The following is a 26,842-nucleotide window of genomic DNA, read 5'->3' as shown; positions in this document are numbered from 1 at the left end:
ACTTTTTCAGGGCCTTGTATGTGCCAGGTGTTATTTTAGATTCTGGGGATGCATCAAGGAACAAAACAAAGGCTCTGCCCTTGTGGAGAGCCCTTCTAGAGGGAGAAAACAGTCATAAGTAAAAGAGTTAATGTACATCAAATAGTGAAAAGTGGTCTTTGTTTGGATATATGCTTTCATTTCTCTTGGGTAGATGATACAATAAGTCATAAGAAATACATATTTCCCAGCTATATTTGGTCTTCATCCACAGTTCTTGACAGATTCTTAAAGATGAAGTGGGTATCTTGTCATGTTAATGAGAGACTGGGAGCCCACCCAAGGGCAGGGGCTGGAGGTTGAATCAGCGAATGGCCAGTGATTTAGTCAATTATCAGTATGCACTGAAACCCTCAATTTTGTGAGGGCTCTTGCTCTCTCAGATCCTGCTTCTCTATCAGAGAGCATCTAGGCTTGGTTAACCATAACACCCCCACATGCCACCGAGCCAGGCCCCAAGCTCCACAGACAGAAGCCCCTTTATTTGGGACCTTGCCCGATGTATCTCTTCATCTGGATGTTAACTTGTATCCTTTATGGTACCCTTTATTAAACTAGCAAACAGTAGGTGTTTTCCTGAGTTCTGTGAGCTGCTCTAGGAAATTAATCAAACCTAATGGGGAGGTTGTGGGAATGGGAACCTCCAATCTGTAGCCTGTAGGTCAGAAGCCCAGGGAACTGCCTGGGTCTTGCAACTGGTGTCCGGAGTCGGGGGTGGAGGGCAGTCTTGTAGGACAGAGCCCTTCAGCTGGGAATCTGGTGCTGTCTCAGGGCAGATAGCATCAGAACTGAGTTGAATTCTTAGACACCCTGGTGGTCGAGAATTGCTTAGTGTTGTATGTTTAAGAAGACCCACCTCCCCCCACACACGGAATTGAATCCAAGAACCCGAAAAGGGTTAAGTACATCATTGTGGTAGATTAACACAAGTGGCATCGCAGGATCCTATGCTAAATGCATATTTAACTTTTCAAGAAACCGCCAGACTTGTTTTCAAAGTGGCTGTGCCATTTTACATTCTAGCCAGCGGTGTTTGAGGGTCCCCTCTTTACACGTGCTCGCTGCCATTTTTACCTGTTTTTCTGGTCTAATTTTATTATCTGTATGTTACCATAGATTGTGTTTCAGTTTTCATGTAGATAGGTTTTTAAATTCATCTTTCCATAGTTTTTAATTGAGCTGACTCCTAAACAGAATATAGCCTGAAAATCTTTAGGTCTGAAAAAATGTTAAGGCCTTTCTTAGCCAAGTATAAGATCAATTCCTGTATGTATTTTTACAAATATTTATAAAAGAAGTAGTCATAAGGTTGATCATAAATTAAATGAAACTTGCTAATGTTATCCAGTTCTGCTATGCCCTTACTAATTTTTGTCTTCTAGATATGTCTAATTCTGAGTGGTGTGTTAAACAGTCTTCTTATGGATTTGTTTGCTTTGTATATTTATGTTTTTTCATAGATGCAGATTGATGGTATATCTTTTTTATCACATGCTTTTTAAAGTCATTAGCTTGTATACTTTTTATATTGGGTTTTGATTTCCTTCATGGGAGAATTTTTAAGATTTTTATCATTTTTTTAATGGAAAATTTCTAATATGTGCAAAAGTACGAACACTAGATTAATGAAATTTCTCTGCCTACCTCTTCCCACATACATAACTCAGTGTTAATTACTGTCAATCAGAACAAACCTGGCTAATGTTTGTTGTCAATTCTGTATCTTCCCAGGGCTAAATACATTTACCCATGAGGGAAAGAATTGCATTAATATCGGTTAGTTTTGCGGTTCCCCCTAGGTAAATTTTGGGTTACTTTCTTAGCTGGCTGAGGTTGCATATTGTCAACACTGCAGATTTAACATTCAGACCCACCTCAGCGCCCTTCCAGGGCTCTGTGGTACACCAGAAAGCGGAAAACTGCATTATGCAGACTCTTTTGCAAATAGGGTTCTGTATGTGACTTATCTTACCCCAAGCAGAGACTGCCAGTGCAGCCGCAACAGGAAGCAGGGGCTGCGTGCAGGGAAATAGGCTTTCGTAGCCTGCATCTTGGCAGAGGGATTTGGTTTTTCTGGAGCCACTCTGGCCTAGGTTCCTACTGGCTAAATCCCTAGCATGTTAGGTGGTCAGGTATGGATGACAGCGGAGAATGGGATTTTTAAAGATACCATCTTGGTGTAATTGGACTTTTCTCCCAATTGTGTGTGTCCTGGTTATGTACCATCCAAACTGGGTTCTTTAGTCCTTCTGGAAATCCCATTAGTTACCTTATACCTTGCAGTAAATGTTTTCTTCTTAAACTAGCAAAAAGAAAGAAAAAAATTACAAGCTTTTCAAATGTTATAAATTAAAATTTACTTTATTGAATATAAAGTTACCAGTAAAAAATAACCACAGACGTACATATATATAAGATATCCATTAAAATATTGGGAAGTCTGATAGTACACATACCAAATAACCATGGGTATCAGAAGAACAAGCAATCAAATTAATTTTTCAGTGGCCACAGTAAAACACCTAAGTCTTTGCCAGTGACCAAATTATACCAAATGTTGGAAAGAATGTGACTGCCTTTCGCTTGCAGTGGTAATTTCATGTCATTTAGTTTTATAAGAACATGTAAAATGATGCGTCTCAACCAAAAAGTTAGTCTCACCTAAACCAAAGGTACAAACCAGAATTCAGGAAACCAGTAGTTCACTAGTTCACAGTGAATCTTTAAAAATCTTTTAATACCTTTATGTGAAAAAATATAGTAAATATTTTCTCAAAGATGTATACATCCCTTAAAGTCCCGTACCTTGAGAATCTTCTGTCATGCCTTTGTTCTAAACTTAAGTGTGTACTGTTTAAGAGCAAATAAGATGTTCTGTGCCCAGCTTTGTCTTTATATAGTAAGTTAAAAATGTCTTTGGTGGTGAGGCTTAGAACCTCACCACCACCCCTGTTTTGAGAGAAATCTTATGCATCCGTGGATGTTTTGTTGCCCTTGTCTAGCTTGGATTAATACTTAGTCTTTAGGCACAGACCTGATCATCTACATTTGCCCTCTTACAGCACTAAATTATGTTTTCTACCTTTATCTTGCATCTACCTACCACTTCAGCATTTTATTAAAAAAAAAATAAGGGAGAAATGTGGGATTCATATATAAATCAAGTATAAAAATCAAACGAATAATCATATCTGACTTGATTTATAGTTCATGATGCATGATCAAAACTGAAAGTTTCTGTGATATGACTGCCCTTGCACTGTTCACCATGTGAGAACTTATTCACTATGTAAGAACTTGTTCGTTATGCTTCAGAGATTGGAGACTGTTGAGAATTAGGCTTGGGGTTGATTAATGATTGTGCATTGAGTCCCCTATACAGAATTTTATTGTTGTTAACAACCATTTGATCAATAAATATGAGAGATGCCCTCTCAAAAAAAAAAAATGTCTTTGGTAATTTTGCAAATCAGGCACTGAGCCTTATAGAGATTTTTATTTTCAATGGAAATAAACTTGAAGGTGAAAAATGCCTAAAATACTTTAAAAATTCCATATAACTTGCTGGTGATTATAACTGGACATTACTTTTTCCCAATACATTTACATCTTTAAGAAACTAAAAATTATAATTATTTTGACATTGTCTAAGTATATATTGGTTTGTTGTACCCAAATTGGATATGTTGTAGTCTTATGCTGGATGATTTCTGTATTGCTACCCAGCTTGCTGTGGTGTGGCATGGCATGCTAGTTCTTGTTGGCATAGTTTAAGAAAATAACATTCTAAATATGCTCATTTTTTATCGTGTAAGAAAAGATTAGCCATATCAATTGAATCCCTTGCCCCCTGAAACACTAGGATTCCATAGAGTACCACTGGCAAAATGTCAACTTAGATACTCCTTTTTGTTGTTTTTGAAAGGTCAATCACAAGTGCATGTCTTTCCCTGAAGCTCTCAGTTACGGCTCTGTGGTCACCTGTCCACATCGCCCCGTGCTGAGAAATGGATTAGCACCAATGTATACAGTGCAAGTTAACGCTTAATAAGTACTATTTTAGGTTGGAACTTAATATTATAATATGTTTAAGGTTTTTTTCTCTAAGGGCTATTTTTTACATAAAGTGGGGCAGGTTAACACTTCAACTTGGAGTCATGAGTGGACATGAGCACTGGTTGATCAGGAGTATATTTATGTCATTTCAGGACTTGGTGACATTTAAAGATGTAGCAGTAGACTTTTCCCAGGAGGAGTGGGAGTGGCTGGACCCTGCTCAGAGGAGTTTGTACAGGAGTATGATGTTGGAGAACTATCAGAACCTGGCGTCACTGGGTGAGGATCTTTTCCCTTCTGCATAATTCAGACTTACTTTAAAGACTTTACATTTTTGTATATTATTAAAACTTTTTTTCCCTACCATGTGTAGGTCAGATGGCACCTGAAGAAAAAAGAGGATATTCAGGGATTGATGGAAATTTCAGATGTAGAGTCAGTGAATTTGATGTGAATCAGATGATCCATAAGTGTGCCGTTTAGTTGGTTGTGAGCACGGACATACTGTGGCTTCGGCCAGCCTGCTGCGCCGCCTTCTTGCCTCCGTCCTGTGGTATTGTCACCAGGTGGTAGCAGGGTCCACTGAGAACATGGCTGGATTATTATAAAATCAGCATATTGCTTTTAAAATCTGTATATTTTTACTAACTTGCAGTAAGTGAACCAGTGAGCCACCAACCATGAAAATACGGCTCCAGTTGTTCTTAGCAGTGCAGCCGTGGCCCCGCAGCCCTGGGGCCGCCTTGCCGGCTAGATTAGCTTTCTGTTCTCTAGAGGCCCCTGTTATCTTGCTTTTAGTTTACTGAGCTTCTTGAAACTACATGTATGTCTTTCACCAAATTCGAGACATTTTTCACCATTATTTCTTCAAATAATTTTTTCTGCTCTCTTCTCTTCTCCTGGTATTTCAGTTACAAGAATGTTAGAACCTTTGATATTTGTGTAGCTGTGGCTGTATGCTTCTTAAAATCTTTTTTGTCTGTCGGGTTAAATAATTTCTCCTGATTTATCTTGAAGTTTACTAACTCTTCCCTTGTCCTCTTCATTGTTGTGTTAATAAGCCTATCTGGTGAATTTTTAAATCTCAGATACCCTATTTTGCAAATCTAGCTTTCCACTTGGTACTTTTTTGTAACTTCTAATTCTGTGCTGAGGAATTACAAGCACATTTTCCTTTACATTCTTCAGTAGAGATATAAAAGCTATTTTAAAATCCTGGTCTACTAATTCCAACATCTGTGCTATCACAGGTTGGGACTCCATTAACAGCATTTTTTTTACTCACTTTTTCCTCTTTCTAATTATACTCACTTTTTCCTCTTTCTAATTAATAAGAAATCCTAATGCATTGATTTTTTTTCTGTATCATTAATCTACAATTACATGAGCGACATTTTGGTTACTAGACTCCCCCCATCACCAAGTCCCCATCACAAACCCCATGTAGAATCACAACTTATCTTCTCTGTGTTGTACAGCCCACCCGTGCCGCCCCCACTACATTATGTCGGCTAATCGTAATGCCCCTTTTCCCCCCTTGCCCCTCCCTTCCCACCCATCCTCCCCAGTCCCTTTCCCTTTGGTAACTGTTAGTCCATTCTCGGGTTCTGTGATTCTGCTGCTGTTTTGTTCCTTCAGTTTTTTTTTCTTTGTTCTTATACTCCACAGATGAGTGAAATCATTTGGTACTTGTCATTCTCCGCCTGCTTATTTCACTGAGCATAATACCCTCTAGCTCCATCCATGTTGTTGCAAATGGTAGGATTTGTTCTCTTCTTATGGCTTAATAATATTCCATTGTGTGTATGTACCACATCTTCTTTATCCATTCATGTACTGATGGACACTTAGGTTGCTTCCATATCTTGGCTATTGTAAATAGTGCTGCGATAAACATAGGGGTGTATCTGTCTTTTCCTAACTGGGCTGCTGCATTCTTAGGATAAATTCCTAGAAGTGAAATTCCTGGACCAAATGGTATTTCTATTTTTAGTTTTTTGAGGAACCTCTGTACTGCTTTCCACAACAGTTGAACTAATTTACATTCCCACCAGCAGTGTAAGAGGGTTCCCCTTTCTCCATATCCTCGCCAACATTTGTTGTTTGTCTTTTGGGTGTTGTCCATCCTAACTGGTGTGAGGTGATATCTCACTGTGGTTTTAATTTGCATTTCTCTGATAATTAGTGATGTGGAGCATCGTTTCATGTGTCTGTTGGCCATCTGAATTTCTTCTTTGGAGAAGTGTCTGTTCAGATCCTCTGCCCATTTTTTCATTGGATTATTTGCTTTTTGTTTGTTGAGGTGCATGAGCTCTTTATATATTTTGGATGTCAGCCCTTTATTGGATCTGTCATTTATGAATATGTTCTCCCATACTGTAGGATGTCTTTTTGTTCTATTGATGGTGTTCTTTGCTGTACAGAAGCTTTTCAGCTTGATATAGTCCCACATGCTCATTTTTGCTTTTGTTTCCCTTGCCCAGGGAGATATGTTCATGAAGAAGTTGCTCATGTTTGTGTCCAAGAGATTTTTGCCTATGTTTTTTTCTAAGAGTTTTATGGTTTCATGACTTACATTCAGGTCTTTGATCCATTTTGAATTTACTTTTGTGTATGGGGTTAGACAGCGATCCAGTTTCATTCTCTTGCATGTAGCTGTCCAGTTTTGCCAACACCAGCTGTTGAAGAGGCTGTCATTCCCCCACTGTATACCATGGCTCCTTTTTCATATATTAATTTACCATATATGTTTGGGTTAATATCTGGACTCTCTATTCTGTTCCACTGGTCTGTGGGTCTTTTCTTGTGCCAATACCAAGTTGTCTTGATTACTGTGGCTTTGCAGGAGAGCTTGAAGTTGGGAAGCAAGATACCCCCTGCTTTATTCTTCCTTTTCAGGATTGCTTTGGCTATTCGGGGTCTTTTGTGGTTCCACATAAATTTTAGAAGTATTTGTTCCAGTTGGTTAAAGAATGCTGCTGGTATTTTGATAGGGATTGCCTAATGCATTAAATTTTTTTTATTAGGGTATGATTAATATACATTCTTATGAAGGTTTCACATGAAAAACAATGTGGTTACTACATTACCCATGTTATCAAGTCCTCACTCATACTCCAGTGCAGTCACTGTCTATCAGTGCAACAGATCCACTATGTCCCTTTTCTGTGCTACACTGCTCTCCCCGTGATCCCCCACACCATGTGTACTAAACATAGTATCCCTCAATCCCCTTCTCCCTCCCTCCCCATCCACCCTCCCACACCCCTCCCCTTTGGTAACCATTAGTTCATTCTTGGATAATGCATTAATTTTTTATTTTATCCTGGATACTGTCAATAATGCATTGTAGAGGTCTGCTAATCCTGGTCTACTAATTCCAAAATCTGTGTTATCATAGGTTGCTTCTCCATTAACAAAAAAAATTTTTAACTCACTTTTTCCTTTATCTTCTAAATGAGAATAAATTCCAATCCATTAATTTTTTATTTTATTCCAGATACTGTGAATAATGTATTATAGAGACTCTGGATTCTATTGTATTCCAAGGAAGAGTATTGACTTTTTTTTTTAAAGCAGGCAGTGAACTTGACTCAAATCCCACACTACCTCTAGGGGCCCTTTACTATACCTCACCTACTGCTGTATGATGATCTGAAAATGCTGGGCTGAATTTCTGCCTCCTGCCCCTTAGAAAATTGACTTTTATAGAGTTGATATTTGGCAATCACACTAGACTATGCTAGAAGCTTTATGTAGTCTGTCTTAAAATGTGCTTCACCCCTTGATCTAATCATTCATATAATGCCATTTGATTAAAACTAAGGAATTAATTGGCTTATAGTTCTGAAATACCTAAAACATGGCCACTTTTCATCTTTTTTTGTATGTAGGACTTTGCGTCTCTAAGCCGTATGTCATCTCTTTATTGGAACAAGGGAAAGAACCCTGGGAGATGAAGGATAAGATGACAAGAAACGCGCACCCAGGTGAGTGTGGGAGAGCCGCGGCTCAGCCGCTCCCAGAGGTGGTGCTTCCTCCTTTCTCGTGCAGACTTACAGACTGTTCGCAAGCCCGGGGAGAAAACAAACTTTATTAGCATTGACGACCCAAATATCTTCTCTTCTGCTTGCCTCTCTTCTCCTGAGTAACTCATTTTGCACAATCTTAATCCAGTTCCTTCCCATCCTCTCTTTACTTTTGCCATATGGACGTATATAAGCTTCTGTGTTTCTTTAATCTAAAATCAGTTGCTGCTTGCAAATCATAGCATACCCTGCTGCTTTAAATCTTTCTTTGCTTTCCTGTTGCAGATAGGGAAAATCCAAACCCTACCAGCCCTGTGTAACCAGCTCCTTCCTAATTCTCCAGTCTTATCCACTATCACTTTTTAGCTTTTTCACTATACTTTAGTTTGGAGTTTTCTAAACTATGTGAGATACCCACATATTCTTCAAGTGTGCTACAGGTATGTCAAAATACTGAGTCTTAAAGCCTCAGGGGACCAGCTGGGGCCAGAGGCAGTCTGAGTTCCAAGGTGGGTTCTGCTTGGATCACAGGCATTGTCATTCTTTTCCCTCCATGTGTCTGTCTGACAACAGAGTTGAGAAGCAGTGTGTTGGCCCATTGTTTTGAACTCACCAAGCTCCTTACTGACTAAGGCTGTTGCATTTCTTGTTTCTCTGCCTACAGTGCCCCTCTCTGCACTTCCTGTCCATGCTTGGCTATCAGGCCGGAGCTCAAAAATCATCTCATCAGAGGCCTTCCCTGATTATGTTATATAACGAACATTCTCCTACTCTGACCCAATTACTGCCTACCAAGCCGTTTTATTTTTTTTGTAACACTTAAAGGCTTCAGTGGACTGGTTTATGGTTTACATGCTTATTTTCTGCCTCCCCTGCAGAACTGAAAGTTCACAAAGACAAAGAAATGCTGGGATCGTACATGATCATTATGCCTTTATGAACTTCCCCTTTCACTTCTGTAGCAGTATTTGATCTTTATATCTTGGGATGCTTTGGATCCTAGACTACCAGGGTCCTCCAAATGCCCAAATACTGGAAGGGAAGTAAGTCCAGCTTAGACACACTTTATACTTTGCTTATGTAGGAAGCTATCTCCTGCCTTAAATAGGGAAACAGATAGAGGAAATTTCCTAATAAGAGGTAATAGCCCCATGAAAAACAGGCACAGGAGGGAGACGTGATGAAGAAGGTATAAATCTGGTGGGACATGGAGTCACTGTGTAGTCTTCAGTATTACTATTATTATTTTTTTTTATTAAGGTATCATTGATATACAATCTGAGGCTCAGATTTCACATGAGCAACATTGTGGTTACTACATTCCCCCTATTATCAAGTCCCCACCATATACCCATTACAGTCACTGTCCATCAGCATAGTAAGCTTCTCTGTGCTATACTGCCTTCCCCATGCTCCCCCTATATTATGTGTGCTAATCATAATGCCCCTTAATCCTTTTATCCCTCCCTTCCCACCCATCCTCCCCAGTCCCTTTCCCTTTGGTAACTGTTAGTCCATTCTTGGGTTCTGGGATTCTGCTGCTGTTTTGTTCCTTCAGTTTTTACTTTGTTGTTATACTCCACATATGAGTGAAATCATTTGGTACTTGTCTTTCTCTGCCTGGCTTATTTCACTGAGCATAATACCCTCTAGCTCCATCCATGTTGTTGCAAATGGTAGGATTTGTTTTCTTCTTATGGCTGAATAATATTGCATTGTGTATATGTGCCACATCTTTATTCATCTACTGATGGACACTTAGGTTGCTTCTATTTCTTGGCTATTGTAAATAGTGCTGCAATAAACATAGGGGTGCATATGTCTTTTTCAAAGTGGGCTCCTGCATTCTTAGGGTAAATTCCTAGGAGTGGAATTCCTGGATCAAATGGTATTTCTATTTTTAGTTTTTTGAGGAACCTCCATTCTGCTTTCCACTGTGGTTGAACTAATTTACATTCCCACCAACAGTGTAAGAGGGTTCCCCTTTCTCCACATCCTCGCCAGCATTTGTAATTTGTCTTTTGGAAGTTGGCCGTCCTAACTGGTGTGAGGTATATCTCATTGTGGTTTTAATTTACATTTCTCTGATGATTAGCAATGTGGAGCATCTTTTCATGTGCATGTTGGTCATCTGAATTTCTTCTTTGCAGAAGTGTCTGTTCATATCCTCTGCCCATTTTTTAATTGGGTTATTTGCTTTTTGGTTGTTGAGGCACATGAGCTCTTTATGTATTTTGGATGTCAACCTCTTATTAGATATGTCATTTATGAATATATTCTCTTATACTGTAGGTGGACTTTTTGTTCTACTAATGGTGTCCTTTGCTGTACAGAAGCTTTTTAGTTTGATATAGTCCCATTTATTCATTTTTGCTTTTGTTTCCCTTGTTCAAGGAAATATGCTTAGTTTGATATAGTCCCATTTATTCATTTTTGCTTTTGTTTCCCTTGTTCAAGGAGATATGTTCATGTTAAAAGCTTTTTAGTTTGATATAGTCCCATTTATTCATTTTTGCTTTTGTTTCCCTTGTTCAAGGAGATATGTTCAAGGAGATTGTTCAAGGAGATATTATATTCAAGAGAGTTTTGTCTATGTTTTCTTCTAAGAGTTATATGGTTTCATGACTTACATTCAGGTCTTTGATCCATTTCAAGTTTACTTTTGTGTATGGAGTTAGACAGTAATCCAATTTCATTCTCTTACATGTAGCTGTCCAGTTTCCGCAACACCAGCTGTTGAAGAGGCTGTCATTTCCCCATTGTATGTCCCTCTTTGTCTCTCATTACTTTCTTTGTTTTGAAGTCTATTTTATCTGATACAAGTATTGCAACTCCTGCTTTTTCTCCTTATTGTTTGCATGAAACGTCTTTTTCCATCCTCTCACTTTAGGCTCTGTATGTCTTTGGGTTTGAAGTCAGTCTCTTGTAGGCAGCATGTAGACAGGTCTTGCTTTTTTATCCATTCAGTGACTCTATGTCTTTTGATTGGTGCATTCAGTCCATTCACATTTAGGGTGATTATTGATAGATATGTACTTACTGCCATTGCAGGCTTTGGATTCGTGGTTATCAAAGGTTCAAGGGCAGCTTCTTTACTGTCTAGCAGTCTACCTTAACACTTATCACACTGTTATAAGCACAATCTGAAGATTCTTTTTTTTTTCTTTCCTCTCTCTCCTTTTTCTTCCTTCTCTCTTTGTGTTCGGTGTCATATTCTGTACTCTTTGTGTATCCCTTGACTGACTTTGTGGGTAGCTGATTTAATTGAGCATTTGGTTAATATTTAATTGGTCTAGGTCCTTTGCTGTGATTTTATTTTCTCTGGTGACAGCTATATAGCCTTAGGTACACTTCCATATAGAGCAGTTCCTTTAAAATACCCTGTAGAGATGGTTTGTGGGAGGTAAATTCCCTCAACTTTTGCTTATCTGGGAATTGTTTAATCTCTCCTTCAAATTTAAATGATAATCTTTCTAGGTAGAGTATTCTTGGTTCAAGGCCCTTCTGCTTCATTGCATTAAATACATCATGTCACTCCCTTCTGGCCTGTAAGGTTTCTGCTGAGAAGTCTGATGGTAGCCTGATGGGTTTTCCTTTGTACATGATCTTTTTCCTCTCTCTGGCTGCTTTTAATGCTCTTTCCTTGTCCTTGATCTTTGCCATTTTAATTATTATATGTCTTGGTGTTGTCCTCCTTGGATCCCTTGTGTTGGGAGATCTGTGGGCTTCCATGGCTTGAGAGACTATTTCCTTCCCCAGATTAGGGAAGTTTTCAGTAATTATTTCTTCAAAGACACTTTCTATCCCTTTTTTTCTCTCTTCTTTTGGTACCTCTATAATGCGAATATTGTTCCCTTTGGATTGGTCACACAGTTTTCTTGATATTCTTTCATTCCTAGAGATCCTTTTTTCTCTCTCTGCCTCAGCTGCTCTGTATTCCTGTTCTCTAATTTCTGTTCCACTTACTGTCTCCTCTACCTCATCTAATCATCTTTTAAATCCCACCATTGTTTGTTTCATTTCAGTTATCTCCCTCTTGAATTCGTCCCTTAGCTCTTCAATGTTTTGCTGTAGTTCCATGAGCATGCTTATGACTTTTATTTTGAATTCTTTTTCAGGAAGATTGGTGATTTCAGTCTCACCAAGCCCTTTTTCTGGTGTTTGAGGGATTTTTGTATTGAACAAGTTTCTTCTGCCTTTTCATAGTCCTGGAGCGATAGGAGTGGTCACAGGCGTCAGCTGAAAGGACAAAGTCCCTTCCTGCTTGCCTGTTGCAGTGTTGTTTCTGCTGTCTGTGTCGGTTAACTGCGCACAGACAGCAGCCTCTGGGTTAATCTCTAACTGCTATGGGTGGGGTGGCCCTTGGGATGGCCTTGGGCAATGGCATGGGTCACAGGCAAGCGGCCCAGGAGTCTGCCACAAGGACAAAGCCCTTTTGTGCTTCCCTGTCACAGTGCCTGTCTCCGCTGTCTATGCCAGTTAGCCACGTGCAGGAAGCAGCCTCAGCAGGGGTCGCAGATGAGCAGCGGGGGTTCTGCCATGAGGACAGAGCCTTTTTGTGATTCCCAGTCACTGTGCCTGTCTCCACTGTCTGGGCCACTAAGCCGTGCACAGGCAGAAGCCTCTACGCTGAGCTGTGTAGTTGCTGTAGGCAGGGCTGCCTTCTGGCTGGTCTGCAGCAATGGCACGGACAGCAGGTTTGTGCACAGGTGCCGGCGGGGACTAAGGAGCGGCAGGCTGCTTATCACAGTGGAGGACCTTGGGGCTGCATTGTCAACCATGGGGATGGATCGCCTGAAGCTCCTGAAAGTTTCCAACCTGCTGGGCTGAGTGTGCGGGGCTGATTTTGTCCACCTGCACCTTCTCCTAAACCCTTGCCCCTTTAGCAGCCTTCTGACTGTTGAAAAGTTTTTCAAAGCGCCTGCTTTTCTTTTGTCCCAGGGCACGAGGTTGTGGGAACCTGTTTGCAGTCTTAGTCTCTATTTTTGGTTTTCAGCCCTTCTAATCTCCAGAGCACCATGCAGTGCGGGTCTGTGCTCCCGGGGTAGATTTCTAGGGCTGGGTATTTAGCAGTCAGTCCTGTGCTTCCACTCCTTCCCCACTGTGATTCTCTTCCTCCTGCCGGTGAGCTGGGGTAGGGGGAGTGCTTGGGTCCCATCAGGTCACGGCTTTTTTACGTTACCCTTTTCCATGAGATGTTGACTTATCCCAGATGTAGACTGGCTGGTGCTGTCTTACTTCTGGTCACTTTTCTAGGAATAGTTGTATTTGCTGTATTTTCAAAATATATATGGTTTTGAGAGATTTCCGCTGCACTTCTCATGCCACTATCTTGGAGGGGAGCAGTCTTCAGTATTATTAAGTGAGTAAGATAACTCAGTGTCTTTTGAGAAAAGCCGACATGATGGCTCTCATGGGAGACTGGAGTTGAGTACTTGTGTGTGACAAGGAAGTCAGTTTGAGGGAGGAACAGGTGATGCATTCAGCTGTTTCTCTGTCTGGTATTGCTCCCCACAGTCTGTCTGTGTAAGAAAGACAGTGATTGGTTTATTGAGTCTCTAGGGCCATAGTGCTAGAATTACTGAAGCCTGGGTATTGCTGTTATGGGGAATGACCTGGGGTAGGAAGCTTGCTAACTTAACTGCACTAGTAGATTTGATCTCACCAATCTCTAACTTTTATACCAACTTTACTTTTTACTACATAGACTTACACTTCATACTTCATATTCTTTTTGAATTACTTTCTTTGCTGGCCTTGCCTTCCTAATCACTTTCTGGCCTTCTCAAGAACAGTTCTGCCTTTTATTTAGTGTGGCTAATGGTTGACACATAGGAAACTATTTAGGAAGAATTAGATCAGTTGATGACTTGCTACAGATGAGATAGGACAGGAAGACACTTTCCCCTATGCCCGTTCCTGGTGTCACCTTTTCCCTAAAGTTTTCTCTAGTATTACCTCTTCAATACAGATTTCTTCATTATGTATTTATTGGGAACTTCTTAGTATGCCTGAGTTTCTGTGATACATGTTGTGACTTAATAGCAGTGTTTGAGGCACATTTATTCCTTCCCCAAAACCTATGTTTTGGCCCTCAAGGCAAGAAAGGCACTTATGTGGCAGTATATAAAAACATTATTAATAATCATAATACCAACCTGCCTGTCATTATGAAACTAGTTTCTTCAAGAAGAGATACATGGTAAAACCCCATTGAAATATGGCCAGAGAAGTGACATTTTTTCTAGGATAGTGACAATAAGAAAGTGAATGGAAAAATACTTTACTATACAGCCTGAAGTTCAGGGATCTTTGAGAAATGGAGAGCTCATTGTATTGAAACACATGGAGTTGCTTCATAGGAACACTCATTTCTAATTATGACAAGATAACTCTAGGATTTTACATAAACCCCAAGGGAAGTCACAAAGCATGGGTATTTATGGTTGGGTTGCCTGAAATCTGTAGAGCTTTTTGAGCAGCAGTAGTTATGTGATGATATTGTATTTAAACAAAGTCAACCTACCTGCCTATGCAAGTCAGCTATAAGAAAGAATAGAGGAAGGCAATTTATAGTCTGTTACATGAATACTGGCATAAAGTGTGATTACTATTGCAGACTATTTCTCCAGTACCTCATTTTCCTATTTTTATTTTCTTAATCACCTTTTCCCTGTTCCTCTGAGAGCTCTCATTCTCTGGGGTCTTGCATTTTTTCCCATTCATATGCCCATTCATAATAGATTTTGTGGAATTTACTATTTTGAATCACCTTTTCCATGTTAAATGTTTCTGTTCTTACAGCCCATGATAAAGGAAATGTTTGCTTTTTTGATATTTTTCAGATTGGGAATCTAGATTTGAGACACAAGGATTATCTCTGGAGCAGTTTTTGTATGATGATGTGTTAATGAAGAGAATTACAAGTTATGGACTTGAGTGTTCTACTTTCAGAGAAAACTGGAAATGTGAAGATCTTTTTGAGAGGCAGCTGGTAAGTCAACAGACATTTATCAAGCAAGAAATAGTCATTCCTAAAGAAACCCTAACTGAGGAAGTAGACCACAAGCATAACAAAGCTGGGAAATTTATCCATCTAGACAATGTCCAAGAAAATACTTATAACCATAAGTCAGATAAGAAAAGCTTTTCCAAAAATTCCATGGTAATAAAACACAAGAAAGTCTACACAGTAAAGAAACTTTTTAAATGTAATGAGTGTGAGAAAACTTTCACCCAGAGCTCATCCCTTACTGTTCACCAGAGAATTCATACTGGAGAAAAACCGTATGAATGTAAAGAATGTGGGAAGGCCTTCAACCAGAGTCAACACCTTAATCAACATCACAGAATACATACTGGAGAGAAGCTCTTTGAATGTAAAGAATGCAGGAAAGCATTCAGCCAAAATGTACACCTTATACAACATCGAAGAATTCATACTGGAGAAAAACCCTATAAATGTAAGGAATGTAGAAAAGCCTTCAGCCAGCCTGCACACCTTGCTCAGCATCAGAGAATTCATACTGGGGAGAAGCCCTATGAATGTAAGGAATGTGGAAAAGCCTTCAGTGATGGCTCATCCTTTGCCCGACATCAGAGATGTCACACTGGCAAAAGACCCTATGAATGTATTGAATGTGGGAAAGCCTTCAAGGAGAACACATCCCTTATTCGTCACTGGAGGTATTATCACACTGGAGAGAAACCTTTTGATTGCATTGATTGTGGGAAAGCCTTCAGTGATCACATAGGACTCATTCAGCATAGGAGAATTCATACTGGAGAGAAACCCTACAAATGCAATGTGTGTGGAAAAACTTACAGCTATGGTTCTTCCCTTTCTGTCCATCAGAGAATTCACACAGGAGAGAAACCGTATGAATGTGTTGTTTGTAGAAAAGCTTTTAGCCATCATGCTTCACTCACCCAACATCAAAGAGTGCATTCTGGAGAGAAGCCTTATGAGTGCAAGGAATGTGGGAAAGCCTTTCGACAGAGTATACACCTCGCTAGTCATTTGAGAATTCATAGTGGTGAAAAACCCTATGAATGTAAGGAATGTGGAAAAGCTTTTAGCATCAGTTCCCAGCTGGCTACTCATCAGAGAATTCATACTGGAGAGAAGCCCTATGAATGTAAGGAATGTGGTAAAACTTTCAGCCAGAGGACACACCTTGTCCAACATCACAAAATTCATATTGGAGAGAAACCTTACGAGTGTAATGAATGTGGGAAAGCCTTTCGACAGAGTATACACCTCGCTAGTCATTTGAGAATTCATAGTGGTGAAAAACCCTATGAATGTAAGGAATGTAGAAAAGCTTTTAGCATCAGTGCCCAGCTGGCTACTCATCAGAGAATTCATACTGGAGAGAAGCCCTATGAATGTAATGAATGTGGTAAAGCCTTCAGCCAGACTACCCACCTTATTCAACATCAGAGAGTTCATACTGGGGAGAAACCCTATAAATGTACTGACTGTGGAAAGGCTTTCAGTGATAGCTCATCCCGAGCTCGGCATCGGAGGCTTCACACTGGTCAAAGGCCCTATGAATGTATGGAGTGTGAGAAGGCATTCAGAACAAAGTCCTCACTTATTTGTCATCAAAGATGTCATACTGGAGAGAAGCCTTTTGCATGTAGCGCATGTGGCAAAGCCTTCAGCCATCGTCAGTCCCTTACTGTTCACCAGAGAATTCATTCTGGAGAAAAACCATATGAATGTAAGGAATGTAGGAAAACCTTCAGTCAGGTTGGACATCTTAATCTACATAGAAGAATTCATACTGGAGAGAGATCTTACAAATGTAAGGAACGTGGGAAAGTCTTCAGATAAAATACACACTTTGCTCATCATCAGAAGATTCATGGTATAGAATCTCAGGCAGCCGCTCCTCCTCAAGCACCCCTTGCTCACCAAGCCCTGTGGAGATACCTGTTAAATACTTTTGGAATTCGTCCACTTCTTTCAGTCTTCAATTGTTCTGGTCCAAAACAAAATCATTTCACCTGGACTATTCCAATCACCTAAAAACTACTGGTCTCGCATTCACTTTTGTCCCCTTTCAAGTTCATTCTTCACACTACGGCCACGGTGGTCTTTTCCAAATGTACATGTAATTAAATTACTCTCTGAAAATGCTTGTTATGAAATTTTAAACTCCGTGATGCATATAAAGTGCTTGGCATAGTGCTTGACTCATACTAAGTGGTAAATGTTAGGTCAGTATCTTTCCAAATGTGCTTAAAAATTACTTTCAAACAGTGAAGTCTCGAAAGCAGTATATCAGTACTAGATCATAACAGTTTTGGAACTGCAGCTATCTTAGGGCAGTGCAGTATACTTAAAGCTTGATATCATAGTAGTATAGAGTGGCTTCCTCATGAGACCGTTTTCCTTTACTGGTGAGGAAATTCACTGTGACTTTATACATAGAATGTTTTAGGAAGTACCTAGAATGAGACTGGAAAAATAGTAGTAGAATTTACCAGGAAGAATGTAAAAATACAGTCAAGACAAAAATTTTAAATTCCTAATAGTCAAAGTTGAAGAAACAGAACTTGAGTAGTCTAGCCCTACTTTAAGGGCTCAAAGAATGCTTCCGAACTCTCAAGGAACCACTAATTAAGCTGTTCTAGAGTTTAGAAAAAAATACTTAAAATGGAACGTTTTGAAGTAGTTGTAATACTTTCATGAGGTCAGTTTAGATGTGTTATCAAATCCAGGAAAAGAAATTATAGATGAATTTACTCATAGTTTTAGAAATAGAAATGAAAGTATTAACCTCTATTGAAGGAGAGCAGAGGTCCTTAATAATTGGAGATCCATACATGTTTCTGGGTGGAAGTTTCAATATTATAAAGATGTCTGTACATTCACTCAATTCCAGTCACAGTCCCTGTAGGATGTTTTTACATTGACAGTTCTGAAAATCAGTAGAATGGTAAATAGGCAAGCATCACAAGAAAGTATTTAAGAAGACAGAATACCCATGAATTTAGTTTACTGCAAAAGTAATATTTTTGATGTATCAGTGGGAGAAATGAATTATTTAAATAGTATTTGACAATTAGTTATCCAACTGAACATCAGGCCCACATTACATTCCTTTAAAGTTCATTCAGTGGATTAAAGAAATAGAGAACACGTTAAGATTCTAGAAGAGAACGTAGAATATTTCTCTTCGTTTTAACTCAGGAAGCCTCTGGTAAGCGGAACACAGAGTCTAAAAGCCATGAAAAGAGCAACAGGACTGCAGAAAAGACTTAAATATTTTCCTTGGTGTAAACACTGCAAAGTTAAGAGACACATGATAGGCTGAGAGATATTGTAAACATACTACAAAAAAACCCTATAAAAAGTACTGCTGCCAAGCAGCAGGGATAAGATGTACAGTCTGTGAAAGCATACTAACAAGCAACTCTATAAGGTGAAATGAAAACAAAGTTCCTAACTGCTCCAATAATAGGTAAGTGGGAGATTTTTAGAAGTCCACTACCAACAAAGCACAAATTGGATCCAGCGCTGTTGCAGATTTGAGAAACCGTACGTTTATATGTTGGGAAGGTAAATTGGTGGAAAGCCATTTTAGGAGGCAATGTGGTATATGACCTGTTAACATTTAAAATCTATCACTCTTTGCCACAGTTCTGCACCTAGGAATCTATCCTTTCCAAAAGCAAAAGTGCAGAAATGTAGATACATAAGCACATTTATTAAGGAATTACTAAAAAGTGGAAACAGCTTAAATGTCCAGCACTAGTAAATTGGTTACTTAAATTATGGGAAATCAGTTCAGTAGGTTACTGTGCACTGAAAAGAAGGAGGTAGATCTCTATAGGCACAAAGACATCTTGTAGTTCATTAGGAATATAATTCTCATAACTAATATGATTGCATAGTTATGAATACATGATGTTTATAAAGTTAAAAATTTTTAAAGAATAAATATCAGATGATACTGTTTTTGTCCACAACACGAATAGGAACAATGAACACACAAATACACAGAAAGTCTGTCTGTCCCTGAGCTGCTCTGATGTCATTCCGTGAAGTTTAGTTTGTGCTGCCAGTTGTACATGGTTCACTTTAATCCCATGTGATACTGTCTCCTTGGGACACAGGAGGGAGTTAAGTATGAGTTATCCTTTGGCCACAACTTTAAGATGTCTGAGTGCCCACTGCTCTGATTGCTTGAGCTGACCTATTTCATATTCCTTCTGGTTTGTAGCTCAGTATCTTGTTTTCACTTTAAAATTAAGTTATTTTTCTGTCAACCAAAGAAACCTAACCAATACAGAAATTGGTAGCATTGTGTGGGTTTCAGGCAAAAGATCCTCAGATAATGTGGATCATTAAAGTTTGGTTATTGGGTGAAATGGAACTAAGGATTGTAAGGCTACTAGCCATAATTTGTGCCACAAAAGTAGTATGCCTTGATAGGAACAGTAAAACAGCTAATCAACCGTGGTCTACATTGCTATTGCCTTAGAACTGAAGGGGTCAAGAACAGGCACTCTAAAGGATATGTATGGTCTTGGTCATAACGGATACTGTAAAGCAAGAGAAAGAATGAATGCTTTAATTTTTTGCTTTAAAGCATGGACTACCACACAACACATGGCCGTGATCTCTAAAACATCAAAGAAATGAGTTAGTGCCAGTGAAATTCACAATTTTGGCAGGTTTCTTAAGTAAAATATTTGCTGTTAATTAGGAGTGGTTGGTGACTTAGTTATTAGAATGAGGATTTATGGGAGAATTTGGAGATTTTAAAACTCTTAGCCCCTCAGAAAGCATACCAAATAATTCTTTGCCTGAGAGAGCTGTGGAGGAGGGTTAGCCAATTTCCTTTTTACCCCACTAATACCATATACCTTCACTGATTCAAAGGAAGAAAAAAATATGATTCTTAAATTTTGCAGAGGTTATATAAGAGATTAGGGATGGGGTGATAGATTCCCATAAGTATTTATCAACATCTATACCAGAATGTAGAAAATGGCTGCTGAAGTGAGTGACCTCAGAAGTTGGAACAAAGTTTTGAACTGGGCTAAATTTATTTGTAGGTATACACATCAGGGATTACATACCTGATGTGCTAATTTGTGCAGTTTACTGCTTTTCTCGTAATTTTCTGGGTGAAAAGTAATGGTACCAACTGAATCGGAAGCTGAACGCCACCTGGCCATTTTAAGCTTCACCTGCCACTAGGAGAGCAAATTGAAAAGTTATTGTGCGGCTGTTACTGGCAAGAAGATGGTTGGGGCATGTCCTTGTAATAACTGCCATGTCCGGGTCTGCTTTCCCATGTTCATAATTGTTGGTTGCTCTTTCTCCATTTGAGCTACACTTGCCTAGAGGTTTTCGTGCACGGAGGAAGTCTTCCCATCAGGAACAGAGAGTGTGTGCAGTGTGGGTCAAATGACTGCTGTCCTTTAATACTTCCATGCCACCGGATGAGTAGGAAGGATCAAAGCCAGGGCGGTTGGTCCTGACAGGCAAGGATACGTGGGCCCTGGGAATATGGTTGGGCCGCTTCCTTTAACTATGATGTTCAACGGGAAACGGTAAATGGAAACGCAAGATATGCCATACTTCCCAGGCCACCGATGGTTTGGGTCAGGGTATCCCAGGCAAAGGCAAAGGCCAAGCCCGGGAGAAGGGTGTGTACATCGAGTAGGCGAGAGGTACAAACTCCAAGGCCAGTCCAGAAAACAGAGGGGTTCTATTCTTTACCCAGGCTTCCCTTTGCCCTGGTTCAAACCCCCCCCCCAACAGCCTGTGCCATTTTATTAATTCAAGGACAGTCTTGGTGAAAGTGGTTCAGTCTCGGGTCTATTACCACAACGAGCGTTTACAACTTTATTCTTAGGGCATTTGCAGCAGGATGCTCGGTGCACCGTCCGGTGAGTTTCCAAGTTTGTGAAGCACAATGCCCTCGCTTTAGGTGAAGGGCCCCCACCCATAAGACGGCGAACCTCCTGCTTCTCTTCCGGGTCCTCGGTTCCCGCCAGCACCACCTGAACCCCAATCACCCCTCGCCCCCCTAATCCCAGCACCTAGCCAATAGCCACCAGCCACACAGAAGTAACACCACAATCACCCCATGTCCCTTCCTATATAACCCAGCACCTTTCCCTAATAAAGCGGAATTCTCCGGTGAATTGCTGCTGTGTGTCGCTCCTTTCCTTTCACTGGTGTCGAAACCCGGGAGACGGGACACCCCAACTGGGCCCCGTCTTCCCCCGACACCAGGAGCAGCTTGCCCTCATCCTCTTTTTCCGGCGCTGGCTCCTCACACTCACCACTCCTCTTTGGCCTTTGGGTAAGTTTTCCCCCAGAGTGGGCCACTCTTCCCCGATGAGGAGGGAGCTCTCCCCGCCTTAGGCCTTCACGGCTGCGGCGGACCCTCAGGCCCCCCTCCAACAGCCATAAACGAGGTGACTCCTTTGCGGATGAGAACGCTCCCTCCCCCCCCTTCTGTTCCTTCCACCAAAAATTCCTTCTGCTGAAAATTCCTAGTACTAGGTACCTCGGACTCCGCACTCTGCCTTCTTAGAGAAGTCTGGGTGACGACCCACACCTCCTAAGAAACCGACTCGTATGCGAGTTTCCGCAGACCACCCAGGATCATCGGGGACGCCCTTTGTCTCCTTGCGGTCTGGTCCCAGTCCGAGGGTCTCCGTTCGTCTTCCCCTGTTTGTCTCCTTCTCTGTCCTTTAGCCATGGGAGCCTCCTCATCCCTCCCTGGAAGCTCACCTCCTGAATGCCTGCTCAAGCATCTAGCCACCCTCTCCCTGACGCCTGATATAAAACCAAAACTTCTCCGCAAATACTGCTCCCAAGATTGGCCGACATGCCCCCTAGACAATCACAACCAATGGCCGGCAGGGGGAGCTCTTGATCCTGACATCACTCGCGATCTCTTTAACTACTGCCAGCGCCTGAAAAAATGGAAAGAGATTCCCTATATCGAGGCTTTCCGCCTCCTCCTCCCGCCTCCCTCGCCGCCGCTGCCTCCTCCTCCCCCTGCCTGCCCCCAAGTTCTCCTGGCCTGCAAGCCATCTCCCCTGCAGAAGCCTCCCGCCCACTCCCCTCCCCCTCCTCTCCTACAACAGCCCCTGCCCCTTCCTCCACCACCATCTCCTCCCCCACCTCACCCCCCTGCAGATCAAGCCTGAGCCTTTCAGCCCCCCTCTAAGTTCCAAGAGCCTCCTCTGTCTTTGCCCCCATCACCTGTTTCTCCCCCACAGACTGAGCCAGAACCCTTCAGTCCTCCTCAGACTCGGTCCCGAGGGCCTCCCAAAATTATCGCCCCCCTCCGGGAGGTAGCAGGATCCGAAGGCATCGTGCGCGTTCACGTCCCTTTCTCCTTAGGAGATTTAGCCCAACTTGAGAAACGCCTAGGTTCCTTTTCCACTGATCCCACGACATATATCAGGGAGTTTCAATGGACCCTCCAGTCATACAGCCTCACACATCATGACATTTTCATGCTCCTGGCCAATACCCTCCTTCCTGAAGAGCATAGACGAGTTTGGGACTTCGCCCAAACGCACACCACCGAAACCCACAGGACTGACCCCACCTACCCCCCTGGCCCCACCGCTGTCCCCGAACAAGACCCACACTGGGATTATAACACCGCCGTGGGTCTCCGCTCTCGAGATATTTTCACCTGCCGCTTAATAGTAGGTCTGAAAAAGGCAGCTCGTAAAGTAGTCAGTTTTCAAAAGCTCCCTCCGAGTTCTTAGACAGACTCTCTCAAGCCCTATTACAGTTACCAGCCTGGACCCAGAAACACCTGACAGGAGACATGTCCTTATGACATACTTCCTAGCTCAAAGCTACCCCGACATTAAAGCTAAACTCAAAAAGTTAGAACAGGGCCCTGCTACCCCACACACTGAGATCCTAACAGTGGCCTTTAAAGTCTTCCATAACCGGAGGAGGAGAAAGAACGCCGTAAACAAAAGGCTGATCAGGCCAATTTCCAAATGTTGGCCCAGCTGATAAAACCACAACCTGGGCGCCCTTCTACAAACAAGCCCCCCCCAGGAGCTTGTTTCAAGTGTGGAAAAGAAGGACATTGGTCAAGGGCGTGCCCCTCCCCCAGATCTCCTACCACCCCATGCCCCAGATGCTACAAAAAGGGCCACTGGGGGTCTGATTGCCCAACCACCCGAAGGGGAGGCTGGACGAACAACCCCCATCCTAAGCCCTCCGTAGTGGGGCTGGCAGAAGAAGATTGACGGGGCCCGGGGGCTTCTCGCCCGACCATTTCCATCACCAAACAGGAGCCCAGGGTTACTTTAATAGTAGACGGTCGCCCCATCTCCTTCCTCCTAGATACAGGAGCCACCTTCTCAGTCTTGCGAGAATACCGGGGCCCTACCACGCCTGCCATTACTCCTATAGTCGGGGTAGGAGGTAAACAGATTTTCCCATTAAACCCCCCCCCTTATACGCAATCCAGGACAATCCCATGCCTTTCTCCCACTCCTTCCTGGTTATGCCCCAGTGTCCCATCCCCTTACTAGTACAGGACATCCTTTCTCTCCTCCATGTTTCCATAACTATATCCACTCCCACAGCCCCCAGTACTCCCATTCTGATGGCCCTCATAGCTGACGACCCCTCTCTACCCAATGAAAGCTCCAGTTCCGCCCTCATACACCCTGTAAATCCCACAGTTTGGGACATTACAAGCCCCTCCGTGGCTCTATGTCCTCCTGCCTCTATCAAATTGCGTGACCCCTCTCAGTATATCTGTCAGGCCCAATACCCCCTAACCACTTCAGCCCTCATAGGCCTTCAACCCATCATTCAAGATATTTTAAACAAAAATTACCTCAGACCCACTCACTCCCCATTTAATACCCCCGTATTAGCTGTTAAAAAAACCAACGGATCTTTCCGCCTCGTCCAAGACCTTTGCCTCATCAACATGGCCATCGTCCCTATCCATCCCTTAGTCCCAAATCCATACACCCTTTTATCACAGATCCCTGCCTCGGCCTCCCACTTCTCAGTCCTAGATTTCAAGGACGCATTTTTTTCTATCCCTCTGGACCCCTCCTCCCAAGATTTTTTACAGAAAATGGCTCCTCTCTGACCTGCCCGTTCCCAAAACCAAGACAGAAATCCTTTCCTTTCTAGGCCTGGCTGGGTATTTTAGAGCGTAGATCCCTAACTTCTCCCTGTTGGCAAGACCCCTATATGACCTCAGCAAGGGCCCCCCTGAAGAACCATTATCCTCCTCACCCCGACACTCCTTCATTAAGCTCCGTCGAGCCCTGTGGAAGCCCCAGCTCTCCATCTTCCTGATTTGTCGAAGCCCTTCTCGTTATACATTCATGAGAGGTCTAGTCAAGCTCTAGGAGTCCTAGGCCAACATTATGGCCCATCCTTTGGCCCAGTAGCTTATCTTTCCAAGCAATTAGACCCCACAGTTCGGGGATGGGCCCCCTGCCTACGGGCATTAGCCGCTGGACAGCTCTTGCAGAAGGAAGCTCATAAACTGACATTCGGGGCGCCCCTTACCATTCTGTCCCCACATCACCTAAAAGATCTCTTAACCTACAAAAGTTTACAGACTCTCCCTCCCTCCAGACTCCTGACCTTACTGTCCTCTTTCCTCCAAAATCCCATTCACCCCCTTTGCCATCCATACCTGAATCATGACTTTTTCCTCCTTTACCGCTCTCTCGCTTTTTCTCCTCATTCCTATTGTCTTCCCCGCCACCCCAGCCTCCTTTGTATAGCGATTCAAAGTCAGTCAGACTTACACACAGCATCAAACAAAAGTTACTGCCCTCATTGCCACATCAGACTGCCCTCTGAAAGGCTGCTCCGAGCCTTCATACCTCCACTTTCCTCCCTCCACCGAAGTGTTCGCTAGCAGCTACCTTTATTCTCCCTACCTCTGCTTCCTCTATGACCAAAAACAAGCCTGTTGCAGGTGATGGCCAGACACCTACAGGGGATGTCCCTACAGGTCTTGAATCATTCACTACATGGGTGACTCTCGGTACCCACAGTATTACTCCTCCAACCGTTTCATAAAATATCCCAACAGCTCATTCTCCTTATCAATCCCAGATCCCTGAAACTCTCGATGGCCCACCGGAGTCACAGCCTCAGTTTACTCTGGGGGGGTCCTCGACTCCCCCAGTACCCTTCATATCTCTCGGGAGTATGTTCCCTCTCATTCCCAGATCTCTCAAGTTGCATCAGACATCGCACATTCCGAGAAAGTCATTATCCAAACTCTTGACGGCGCCTCTTCATCTTCTTACCCCCGCTCCTACTCTTGGTTACAGCTGATTCAAGACACCACCATCTTTCTCAACCACACCCTCAACACCGCCAATTGTTTCTTGTGCGTATCACTACAGCGCCCACTGCTGGCCACCGTGCCCCTTAATATTTCCAACTACTCCTTCCATGCAGAAGGACAACCCTTCCGTCCCCTGGCAGACATACCCCTATGGGAACCAGAATACGCAGATAATCTCACCATCCACCACTGTGTAGGCCCAACCCCTCCCCCCTCCAGCACACTTCACTGTCTCTCTATCTACACCCCTACCTCCGGCTCTAAGACTTTTACGCAACCGGGACACTTCTTTTGGTGCAATGGCAGTCTTTTTAACTCACTGCCTCCCAACTCCAGCACACCTTGCATTCTCATCACCCTAATCCCACAGCTTACACTTTACAGCATGGCAGAATTTCTTGAGCTCCAACCTCCCTTGCCCTCGCGCACAAAGAAGGCTGCTTTCCTTCCCATCATGGTCGGTATCTCTTTGACCACCTCAGCCACTGGGGTAAGGTTTTCGGGAGGAGCCTTGGGTCACTCTCTATGAGCAATTAAAGATCTCAACGCCAAACTTGAGGGAGCCCTGACACCCACTGCCAATTCCTTGGCCTCTCTCCAAGGACAGGTCACTTCGCTAGCTAAGGTCACCCTTCAAAACCGGCGGGCCTTAGATCTGCTTACAGCCGAGAAGGGCGGCACCTGCGTCTTCCTTCGAGAAGAGTGCTGCTATTACATCAACGAATCCGGCATTGTAGAAACTGACATTACCAAACTCACCGACCTTGCCTCCAGCCTCCACTCTGCTTCCAATTCCAACCCATCCTCTTCAATACTAACAAACCCCTTCCTCACCTGGCTGTGGCCCATTGCAGGCCCTATAATAATCATTCTTCTCGCCTGTCTCTTCTTGCCTTGTATAGTAAAGTTTATCAAATCCCAAGTCGGTAAAATCTCTAATCAAACTTTCAACCAGCTTTTACTCAGGAACTACCAGCTTTTAGCCACAGAAGATCCCTCACCCTCACGTAACCTCCTCACCACACGCTGAGATGGACCCCTCTCTCCGCTGGAAACTGTTCCTGGAAACAATGGCCGCAGACGCCTGGCTTCTGGCACCCGTATCCTCTTGGCACCATTAGAATCAACAAGTCCTCGACCTATGGTTACAGGGAACCTTCATTGATTTCCAACCTGAAGAAGTCCACATCTACTCGTCCTTACTGTGGGGAGTCCTATCAACCCTTTTCCCCCAGTCCTCAAGCCCTCACTCCCTTCTCCGCCCCCGTTCAGCAGGAAGCAGTCAGAGAGAAAGCAACGTCCACAACCCCATAGAGGAGAAAGGGGGGAATGAAGGGCCCCCACCCATAAGATGGTGAACCTCCTGCTTCTCTT

General features: G+C 42.6%; 1 protein-coding gene across 1 annotated transcript in view; it reads left to right on the top strand.

Annotated features, from left to right (window-relative positions):
• LOC118932688 (zinc finger protein 471-like) overlaps positions 1-17,751 on the top strand; it is a 29,846-nt gene extending 12,095 nt beyond the window's left edge. The window contains exons 4-5 of the mRNA XM_057496427.1: positions 7,989-8,084; positions 14,969-17,751. Coding sequence (XP_057352410.1) covers positions 7,989-8,084; positions 14,969-16,962 — 2,090 coding nt within the window. The 3' untranslated portion in view covers positions 16,963-17,751. The remainder of the gene's footprint in view (positions 1-7,988; positions 8,085-14,968) is intronic.
• Positions 17,752-26,842: the final 9,091 nt, after the last annotated feature.

Source organism: Manis pentadactyla, assembly GCF_030020395.1.
Source record: "Manis pentadactyla isolate mManPen7 chromosome 15 unlocalized genomic scaffold, mManPen7.hap1 SUPER_15_unloc_1, whole genome shotgun sequence".
Lineage (NCBI taxonomy): Eukaryota > Metazoa > Chordata > Mammalia > Pholidota > Manidae > Manis > Manis pentadactyla.
This window is presented reverse-complemented; position numbering and strand designations above follow the sequence as displayed.